Here is an 11,398-nt window from a genome sequence, read left to right as displayed (position 1 = left end):
ATAGAACAAAGCAGATAACACGGGTCTTAGATTACGACTCCTGCTCAACACTCCTTTCTATTTCAAGGCCAGCTCTACCCGGTGACTTCGAGCATTGACCTTATAATCATATAGGCTTGTGCCTGTTGGTCGTGAAAGGCGAAGACAAGTGCATTTGACCGCGTTGGCTGGTACCTGCGTTAGAATTGGTCTTGTCCTTTGTCTACAGCACTTGCTGTACCGTCCACAACAGCCCTGCAAAGCTTGAGTCTCTCACATCTTCTAACCACTTGCCGGCGAAGCCTTGCTTCTTCTATCCTTCATCTCAGCCCAATCCACTTATATAGATCAACTTCTCACCTTGTCTTGTCAGCCTTGAGTCTTCCCCACTTCTAACTTCAACTCACTAACTTACAATCGTTGACAGCTCTTTTCTACGCGTGCCCCCCATGTGTGCTAGATATATGGAAGAGCCATCCATGACTGGTTCCAAATGAGCTTGGCCCTGCTTGTCAACTGGTTTCATCTGCCCCGCTTACCTCGACCGCCACACTCTGGAGCTGGCCGACATCTCCAGCTCGCCGCCCGTTGCTGTCTCTGGTCGTCTTATACAACGTCCACAACCCACATGGTATGCACTTTTTTCTTATTCTTCTCCATTTTCAGACTTCTCCTGCTTCATCTTATCCTTGCCCTTTTCTCCCACCAAATAGCATCCCACCTCCGGGCCGTCATTGTCAAAGAACAAGCATACGGAAGATATTTTAACATCTCCCTCTGCATCTCTCTGCTGTTGTTGGTGCTTTTGTTCCCTCTTTCAATATTTCGATGCTGGATATATATTTTCTTTAGCAACTGCGCGTGCATTGTATACCTTACCCGGCCGTTTCTTCTCTCTGTTTGGCTGGAACCGTCTTGTCCGTGAAAAAGTGAACAACAACAGAACCCCAGCCTCCCAATAGCTACCTCCTTATTAACTTCCAAGCCCTCACGCACTCGCCGCACAAATGTCCCCACTGGTGTAGCCCAGCTACCATATAACGATGCTTACCGTCAAGCAGCCACCAAGTTACGGCTACAAGTCTGTTTATGATCTTCCGACTCCGCCTTCAACCTGTCGACTCTCCCCCCCTTTGATATATCAAGAATCGGCAACTAAATCGTTACCTGCCGCTTATAGGGGACACAGTTCGCCATCACAGCCCATGTCGGCTCCTCACCGTGGTTTGCCGCCACCGGCAGCCATGGCTCTTCCTCCCCAGCAGGCTACAACTGTTGGTGTTCCTCCACCTTCACATCATCAACATCACCCACCACCTCCGCCAGAACCACTACCACAGCAGCCACAGCAACAGCCATCATTAGGGCCACTCGTTCACCAACAGAGGGATCGGGGCCAGCTACCCGCTCCACCTCAGCAATGGCAGGGAGCAGAAGAGTCTATGAAGCTTTGGCTGCAGGCGAGGGCAGAAGAGGACAGAACAAGGCAAGAACAAGAACGAACAAGACAGGAGAGTCTGCGTCTAGACCAACGTAGGGTTGAGTTGGACATGCTGCGGACATCCCTTCAAGCGGGTATCCCTCCCCCAATGGTACCACTGGTTTTCGCGGGTATGGGCGCTGGAGGTCTACCGCCTCACACTGCTCTAGAATGGGCCCAACAGTTTATGCCACCTGGTCAAGTTCTTCCCCATGCTCAGACGACGTCTACTCAATGGACTGCGCCGCCAGAGCATCAACGAGAATCTCAGTCGCAGCCACATACCCAACAGCAGGGTATTCCTTCTGCGTCGACGCAAGCGGCCGGATACGTATACCCGCCATCGCCATCGAGGCCTAGAGGCCAGACAGTGAGCGGCGTAGTTGGACGTCCCATGGTATTCACACCAGGCCGTGTCGACGTCCCCAACGTTCCGCAACTCGCGCATGCTACTGCAACGCAGCAATCTCAACACCAGTATGAACCACAAGCGGGTTCTTCGATATACTTTCATCACTGGCAGCCGCCAAACACGCAAGCTGGCGGTAGCTCGAATCGACCCGGAAGTCCTTCTGGTTCGTCAAAGACTAAGAGAAAGCGAGATTCTCTGTGAACTAATGCAGCTTCTGTGTCAATAGGGGAAACTCCCAGAAAGCGCAAAGCCACCGGGCATGCCCTTTCCCCAACACGCAGCGAACAACAGTATCGATCGCCGCCATCCTTTAGCCAAGTCAGCTCGTCAAATGCGCCATTTCGTGGGCCAACTCACGGCCACTCGCGGCAAAGGAGTGACATGTCTCCCTTCAGGGTTACTGGGCCAGGGCGTTCTCGAAGGGAGAGTTTCGGCGGGCCTCTACGCCGAAGGTCACCGATACGAAGGTCGCCAGCCCCAACACCTATGTCGCAGCAAGAACGACCAGGCAACGAACATGGCGATTCGAGACAGTCAGTGTCAGCGATTCTCTCGGAGGGGCCTCAGCCCGTCGCGAAGTATCCCGGGCCTGCTCGCTCAGGCGATGAGAGCGGGCCTCAATACAGACAATCTTCTCCGGAAGATTCAAAGACGTTGGAGAATATTAAAGAAACATCCAAGCCGCGCGATAGTACAGGGGAAAGATAGAGAGAGCTTGACCACCTAGACGCGTTGGTCGATCAATAGTCGCGCGGCTATTATTTACATATCTCATGAGGACAGCCCACAAATTAAGTGAGTATAATTGCTTTTTGCGGCTCAGGGGGAGTTATTTATTTGGGCAGCTGGAATGAGAGCGGTTCATCCGAACAAATCGCATTTGTCACGCGCTATCAATGCGATTGGCTCCAAGTATCTGTCTATTTCTGAAACACATCTCTATGGTTCTTGCATCACAATTATACATATGGTACCGGGCAACATTGGATGCGGGTAAGGATATGGGGAAGAGCCTGGGGCTTGGAGGAAAATCGGAGTTTCTTAAAATGGTTATTTTCTTGTCGAAAGGAGTCGGTAGTTGGTTGGGGGAATAGCATTGAACAGTGGACAGGACTCGGGCTCAGGCTCGACGGGTTGGCTACGTGGCAGGGCAGATATTGAGGCACTCAGGACGGTTCACATACGATTATAGATATCCAGTGGACTTAGATTCGAATGAGATGAAGTTTCGCAGCTTCAGCCAATGCATAACTAACATTGTCGAGAGAAGTCGATGGCGAATGAGCACTGAGTGATCGAAGCGAGTGAGTGACAGGCGTATGAACAGTCTAGCATAATACGAACATGGACTAGATGCATGAGACTATTGTCTTGGCCAAGTAATGTCCAAATAATTGGTCTACGTACAACTACTAGACTAGCTTCAGTGGCTTCGTTGCATCCGCAACTCGACGAGAAGGAAGTTGAGCCACTTCGATGTACTGGAAGCCTCGAGGTCAACCATCGGTGTTGCCAGGTATCTACATCCAGGAACGCCCCAAAACAAAGTTACGGTTACTGAACGCCATTTCGTTAGTACCAGGTCGCTTATTCTAAGTATCAATCATACAGATCCCATCAGAAAAGAAGGGTACCTCGCGTTGCTCTTGTAAGTCCGGGCAAAGGGCTCTGCATGTATCTTGACTGAACTCTCCAGCCCCTCTAAGAAATGCAGATCTAGGAAAGATCCATTTCATCACCAGTGAGTGACTGCAAGCCAAAAGACAAGACCAGCCACGTTCTAGGGATCCAGCACCAGGTGAATATATCAGACCGAATGGGGCTGAGAGGAACAACAACAAACAAGAGGGGAAAGAAGAATGAATACGAAAAAAAGACAAGCCACACTTTGCATAGTTTTTACCAAAAGAGGAAAGACAAGGGGACAACAATAGCAATAAATGATGGATAAGAGAAGGTGTATGTGTGGATGAGTAAGAAAGGTCAATGGGTTCGGTGCATAAGCCTCCTCATCCTACTGCAACCATGGAGCGGTGTAAAGAGAGAAAGAAAAGTCAATAAGAACTGTGGCTTGTCTTGAAAAGGAAAACTCGGCCGTCTGCGCATCGACTCTGCATAGCATGGAAGGATAGGAAGAATCAACCCAACAGAGAGCAGAGTGCATGGGGTTACTAGGCAGGTAGGTATAGTTGCAGTAGAATTAACATCTCGCGTTACCATACATGACAATGTACATTGCATCATATATGATGCAGTGCAATCCATCAGTCACATCAAAGTTGAACGCAACTTCTTTCATACAGCAATAATAAGTGCAATGTTACCCACCAACTGGCTAACCGATACACAGCTTCTTAGAGTATTCAAAACTATCATCTTTGTCTTTCTTTCTCTACAATTGATTCCATCGCCTCCGATATGATGGCGCCCGGTCCTCCGGGTCCCCCGCACCACACGGAGCTCGGAGGAAGAGGAAGAGGAAGAGGATGAGGGGTGAACAGATCGGTAGCTTCTGAAAGCAAATGCGGCTGAGGCCATCACAAAGGTTCGACCTATTTGGGTTTGTAGGCACCTTTATTTGAACCCTGTCCCTGTCCCTGATTCTTAGCTGGACACTTGTATAGCGCTATGTTACCATCTTAAACTGTAAGCTGGGGAATCAAACAGTGACATGACATAATATGACATGATATGATGAATCGGGAAAGTCAAACCAGCCACGGCTCAACAACTTGGAATAAACATGGGGTTTTCACGAGCAAATCATACAAAATATTGTAACCAATATTGCATATACATTAACTTCGAGGCGGTTATGGCACTCGTATCTCGCTTATCTTTTGGCTTCTCCTGATCCCTATCCCGTCCTGTCCCATCCCATTCCATTCCATCCCATCTAGGTGCTTTGTATCCCTTTCGTAATCTCCCTTGTCCTCCTCATGCATGTACATTAAAATGCAATCAATCACAACCATATCACTCCCAAGCCTCCTCGGAGTAACCCTTAAAGCAAGATAACAAAACAAGTAGTGCCAGGAACGGGGTATATAGGATTAGGTTCCATGGCTCCAAACGCTATCAACCACTGAAAGGGAGTAGCTCCGTCTGTTTCTGAATCCATGACGTTCTCGCGAGCCAACACATAGAAAAGAATGGCCTTGTCTAGGCATATAGTCTCTCAGAGGCCGTAGCATGAGAGACGGGTATCGAGCAATGTCGCAACGCAACGCAAAGCAAAGCAAAGCAAAGCAAAGCAACCTAAAACAAGAAAACACCCTGTGGGATATCATGATACAGCTTCGCATGTACAAAGAGCAATCAAGTCAAAAAAGGAGACAAAGGAGAATGCCCCCGCTATACCAATGTCATGGCAAAAAGGCGCGCTACATCTTCTTCTTGCCGTGGTGTTGTTTATATTCCGCCTTGACCACCTTCATCAAAAGGTCTTCGTCCTTTATGGGGATTGCCGACGTCAATGCCTTCATGGCATTCTCGAACTCGGCACCCAGAAGGACTTCCCGCAGGGCTTGAGCCAATGCTGCACTGGTAGCATGCAAAACATCGTACTCGCCCGATGAGGTAGGCTTACTCTCGGACCTTCGACTGTCAGGTCTCGCAGTAATAGAACCATCGCCTAATAAAAGAAACACGTCCCAGATTCTCAGCTGGGCCGCAAAGGGGACAGAAAGGTTAAACAAAGTGAGATACCAACGAGTACCATAAGCAGTAGTGTCGATGCACAATTCGTCCTGGAACTGTAAGCTTCAAACTTGTGGGTGCCATGGGGTTTCAAACTTACCAGCTTGCTGGCTACTTCCTTGTTGAGCCAGTTTGTGCTAAAGTCGGCCATGGCCGTGATGAGTTCCTCAAAACCCGGGCGGTACAGTCGTGCTAATCCACGCAACTGCCACATGCGCACTAGCATCACAAAGCTCTTCTCTTCATCAAAGTAGCAGAGCAATGTAGCTGCCAGCGATGCCATTCCTTGGACGTATCCTGTGTCAGGATAATAGATAGAAATGGCATGAAGGACTCGAAATAATAATCGTTGACCACCTCGATAACGACGTCGAAACATAATATGGCGGCTGATGGTTCTGGGAACATCCAAATCGATCTGTACATCGTCTGGTGAACTCCGTAGTTGGAGCCGGTGAAATTCCATCACAATCTTGTCCTCAGAAGCCATCCCTCCATGTTCCCTAGCACTGGTAGCCATAAAAGACCACCACGCTGCTGCTCGCCATCGATCTGGGATCCCCTTCCAGGTCCTCTCGACAAGTTTCGGGTTTCTGGTATCGAACTCAAAGTTCATTCCCTCACCCTCACCCTCGCCGCCTTTGCGGACTACTTTGGCCATCCTCCTCCATTTTTCTGACCTTTCCCACTCTTTTCGCTTCATAACTTCTGTTAACCTCTCGGCTTGGATCTCGTCGACAATATCCTGAAGGCTGGGTGCGGAGTTGAGCATATCACCGGCCTCGTCCATCCATCGCCGGTCGCGGTTATGTGGTAGCAGATTGCTGGCCTGCCTTATGACTGACCTAGATGAACGAAGTGATGTCGATACTGATAATTCGGAGTGTTGGGTGTTGAGCGATCTGGCGGAAACCTTTCTTGTTGGAGTCCTCCGACCACTGCCACTGAGAGTGGATGATAGGGTATATGGGTCTCGCTTCTGTAATATGCTACGCTTCCTAGGTGACCCTGACGCGGACCTCGTCTCGAAAGGCGTGCCCATTCTTGAGCCAGGTTGCGGTGGCATGGTGATGAATCCATATCGGTCAACGTGGGCGCCTTCGAGGTCATCCCAATCCTCAAGTCCGCCTCTAGACCTGAGGGAAGAAGAACTTCCAGAGGCGGGCATTTGCCAGGCCGGAGAAAGATGCCTTGGAACACTAGAGAAAAGATAGGTTAGCATAAATCATTGTCCGCGATGATGATAATTGGGACATTCAAGGAAAATCATACGGGTCAAGTTCATTCTCCTCGGACGGGACCTCGGGAGTTGGTTCAAGACGCTCGTGATACGAGTGCCTCCTGCCAGGCTCACCGTGGGAACCATCGCCAACAGTATAGAGCGATCTCACCTTTTGAGATTCCTTCTCCACGTCGGCGGCCAAGACACGAATGTCGGGGGCTGATGTCGGGTCCTGGGAGGAACCCGAACCATCGTCGGCCCCCTGAAAGGAGTTGTTCATGTCGTTGGACTCGTCGCTGGGTCGAGGAAGGGGTTGTGATTGAAACTTTGGGGTCGTAGGAGTGGTGGGAGTTGGTGTGAGGTCATGAGGAGCGGCCGTAGAGGGAGTAGGAGTTGGTGTGGCACAGCCAGAGTTGGACTCGTCATTGTTTGCGGTCGCGAGGGTGTCGACGTTTGTAGAAGAATAGGTTGAGGTTGATGAGGACGAATCAATCGAAGCCATGTTGTGCTGGTGCTGCTTGATGGCGCTGTCAATAGCGACCGCTTCCTGAGGCGCAAACATGATGCTTCCACGGTTGGAAAAGGAAACAGAAGTCATAAAGGCATCGTCAAGGAGACTTTCGCAGGGGATGGAGACGTCGAGGGGGGCAAAGGCAAAGGGGAGCGGGAGATCGTTATTAGATGAAGTGTCCGCCGAAGTAGCATTGCTAGTGCCGTTATTCGAGGTTGTGGAGGCAGAGCGGGACCTGTTCCAAAAATGGGAGGAGCCCTGGCCACTTCCTGACGGATGCGATTGCTCCAATTCAGTCCCAGCCAAGGGCTTGGCCAAAGCGGCATCAGTGGCTGGGGCGCTGGCGGTAGCGCTCGCAGTAGCGCCAGGGGCAGAGATAGTGGACTGTGCGCTGGCTGTAGTGCTGGGAAGAGCACTAATACCAGTGTTTGGGTTTGAGCTTGAGCTTTCACCAGCGCTCGTAGGGCCCCGCCACAAGGGCTGAATCTGGATCGGCGCAGCGAACATCTGGGAAAATGAACCAAATCGAGACGACCCTGAACGGGAGCGCGACGGTGAGCTGGGACCTTGGGAGACTGTGGGGGCAGATGAGGAAGAGGTAGAGCAGCGAGGTGATGATGGAATTGATTGGCAGATATATTGGGGAGCAGGACCTGTGGGGGATGAGGGCATGCTAACAGGGAGGTATTCAGCAAAAGCAGCAGAAATGGGTGTAATTGATCCTCGGCTGGGTCGAGTAGGTGTTGCGGGCGTAGATGTAGTTGTAGATGTGAATGGCGACGTCGGTGCAGCATCATCAGAGCGGGACCCTCTAGGCGGTGTCATGCAATGAGCGTTGTACAAGAGACACAAGGCCTCGCTCGAAGACGATGTTAGTGGCTCAAAGATGCTATTCTCGTCCACAAAAGGATCGTCCATTTGCTGAGCTGTCGTACTGGGCTGCGAAATGATGGATGACATCAAAGACGACACGGTCGATTCCACGGCAGGGATCCTTGATTTGCAGGCAACTTCCTCGTAGTCGTCCTCGTCCTCCTCGTGGATGGTGGAAGTAGACTTGTTCCTGGCAACTCCGGAATCTCGCTTCCACTCCTCTACCGAAACGGGAGATGTTCTTGGCGACGGCGAAGAAGAAGAAGATGAGGCCGAATTTGAGCCTCGAAGGGCTGGGTGCTCCTCGGCAGGCGGTGCAACAATGCCTGGAGGAACAATAACAATGGGACGGTGGCGGGAGCTGTGAGATGAAGCTGAAGATGATGAAGGGCGTCTTGAGAGGCGAGAAGGGTCTCGTGAAACAATCATAATGGGAGGTTCTGCTGGTGCAGTCTTTTCGTATCGTAAAGCCACAATGCTCGGGTCAAGTCGTAGACTGGTTCGGCGTTCGGCAGGCTGCTTTTGCCGCACACTACCAAATTTTGAGGGCAACATGACGATGTTTGCTCAGACGCAACAAAGAAACCAACGGCGGCGGCAGTTTAATAGTGGTTAAAACTTAAAAAACTTGGAAGCAAACGCCGAAGTGGCTGGTTATTGTCGAAGAAAAAAGATGGTGGGCCTGTGGTGTAAGTGAGACCCCAGCAGGTTGGTTAAGTGAGCAACAGCAAATGCAAGGGAGCAATGCTGATGCCGACAACCTTGAACCGAGAGCTTCAGGTGAAGAAGGTTTTGAAAAAAGAGAGGGCCACGAGTCGGTATTATAGATAGGCGTAGACGAATACGGTAGAACCTCGAGGGAGAAAATCCAATCCAATCCGATCAATCCAGAACAAGTCGTCGAGTCGTGCGTGTCGAGTTGGGTCCAGTTTCATCAAGGGAGAACGAGACTCAAACAGCGCCAGTCTTGATAATGTGAGCGACTGGAACTGAATCTTGTCGAAATTGGGATCCCGAGTCACCGTTGGACAAAGGGCAGAATGTTCAGTCTCAGACCTGATTGAGACAAGGCAATCTCGCTGATATCAAGTCGAAGGCGAGGATTCAGTTGCGGGTATGCAGAGAAATAGCCAAGGATCGTTCAGTAGCGAAAAGTGGTAAAATCATGAACCGAGCCTGGATCCTGTTTCCAAGTTTAGGTGATTATGAGAGACAGTGTCGTGTTGTGTCGTGTGATATCGTATCAGGCTAGAAACAACGGTTGAGGCAAAGTGAGTAAATCTCAACAAAGCATTAAAGCATTAGACGACCAAAAAAGAAGGAAAATGGGAGTGTGTGGAAGAAGAGATATACATATAATAATTGCTACTAGGTAGTAGTTAGTCTACCTACTACCATCGACAGTCAATACAGCTCAACTAGACCGACTCATCAACAATGTAGCGACAAGCAAGTAAACAACCTTTTTTTTTCCCTGTCCCTCTCTCGCTTCGGTCCATCAATTGACAGCCACATCATCCACAGGCTCCACGTTCGTTCCGTTGGCTACGGCAAGAACCCGCTCCGCTACTTTATGGTGGAGGTGGATCGAATTACATGGGTAGGCTGAGAGACGGTGAAAAAAAAAAAACTCTACTATGACTATGAGTATCATGGCCCGATACCAATTGCACACCGTCATTCTTTCTGCAGCATACTAACCGTTTGCGATGCGATCCATTCGCACACATGATGGTAATTCCTGAACTGTTAATTTAAACATGCATGGCCGAGAGAACGTGACCGAGATACAACACATCAATCTCTCCATATTCGGGCAGAGATAGAGAGGGAGAGAAGCCATATGTAGACAAAGACTTGGGTTATGGCGTAGCTACAAAGTCAATTGATTGGCGAATTACAAGGTATGCATCCAATGTAACCCTCCCTCTCCAACATTTGGGCACAAAGAAATGTTGTCAATACATCCATCCATACGGAAACAAGCATAGAGCGTAGAGCATAGACATCCAACAGAAAGATGCATTCATCACCTCACCAAAAAAAAAAAAAAAAAAAAAAACAGTGTGACAACCTTTTTCAGTCTACAATACAGTTCAACGGTTCCAAGGCCCTTGATCTTGACGATCTACTTAGTTGACCAGGGTACACCAACTATTAAACTTTGGAGGTTGTCGCATTCTACAAGGATCTTCCCCGTCTTGTTCCCTTACGAATCTCCATCGCATCCAAGCTGCAACCTCTTGCTAATGAATCAGTTTGCAAAAGCGTTTACATTCCGGGCGCAAGGGATGACCGAGACATAGCATACGAAGAAGAAAAAAAGCCACTTACTTAGTAGGCAGTATCCAAGACAAAGAAACACCACAATCAACGTCAGGGCCTCTCTCTTGGGCCGCCAGCTAAGTGAACTACTAAAACCGCTGACAGCTTGGAACTGTGTGAAAGTTGGCACCTCTCAGGTTTTTTGAGGCGAGCCTCTTTTGGGCTGCGTATGTTACACTACAGTAGAGTTGGGTTAGTACCTTAGTACTCTGTAGTTAGAGTTGTATTCCTGTGAGCCATCATTTTGACCCAATCGATATCCCTATGTATTCCCAAGGTTAATAAGTAAGAGTCATCAAGGATTAGCGAAAAGGCCTCCCAAATGAGAACAGTGTCTGCAAGGTACCCGCGATTAAACAACCACCACACATTATCACATCACATTGCAGCATTGGCTCTGCTATGGCATGGCTTGACTCTCCGAGGCAATACAACCCAAGTCAAGACAAGAGCTGGACTGGACCATCTCAGTCTCACAAACCCTTCCAGCCTCACTCATCTTGACCCGTTCCCTTGACTTGGACGTCAATTATTCTGGAACTCATAAGAATACACTATTTCAATAGTGCCGCCTCAGTGCCCTCGCAAAAAAACAAGAAAACAAAAACAAACCGAGAGATGGATAGGCTGAAATCTGAACAACAACTTACCAATTTTGGTATAATACAAAACCCATTCATGGGAATTTAAACCACGCAACCACAATCACAATGGCCGTTTTTAGAAGTTACCAAAACCTTTTCCTGCAACCCTCTCGGTGCTTCTATAGCAAACGTTTATTGCCACCAATTTCAATTACACGAGAACAAACGAACTATAAAACTCTGTTTTTTTGCTTAATTGGTTACTACCGCTCTGTATCTAGCAAGCCCACAACATCGCTAGCATGGATGTTGA

At 49.2% G+C, this 11,398-nt stretch overlaps 2 protein-coding genes across 2 annotated transcripts; one reads left to right on the top strand and one right to left on the bottom strand.

The window, feature by feature from the left end:
- Positions 1–1,022: 1,022 nt before the first annotated feature.
- On the top strand, positions 1,023–2,579 carry FSST1_011637 (uncharacterized protein; the record flags this gene model as incomplete). Its single annotated transcript, XM_083234788.1, has 2 exons — positions 1,023–2,034; positions 2,098–2,579. 2 exons carry the CDS (start codon positions 1,023–1,025, stop codon positions 2,577–2,579), a joined length of 1,494 nt encoding a protein of 497 aa, XP_083081333.1.
- Positions 2,580–5,254: 2,675 nt separating this feature from the next.
- Positions 5,255–8,731, bottom strand: FSST1_011636 (TBC domain-containing protein; the record flags this gene model as incomplete). Its single annotated transcript, XM_083234787.1, has 3 exons — positions 5,255–5,620; positions 5,671–6,769; positions 6,843–8,731. 3 exons carry the CDS (start codon positions 8,729–8,731, stop codon positions 5,255–5,257), a joined length of 3,354 nt encoding a protein of 1,117 aa, XP_083081332.1.
- Between the last annotated feature and the right edge of the window lie 2,667 nt (positions 8,732–11,398).

The sequence above is a fragment of the Fusarium sambucinum genome, chromosome III (genome assembly GCF_050947815.1).
Source record: "Fusarium sambucinum isolate potato_lamoka chromosome III, whole genome shotgun sequence".
NCBI classification, from domain to species: domain Eukaryota; kingdom Fungi; phylum Ascomycota; class Sordariomycetes; order Hypocreales; family Nectriaceae; genus Fusarium; species Fusarium sambucinum.
This window is presented reverse-complemented; position numbering and strand designations above follow the sequence as displayed.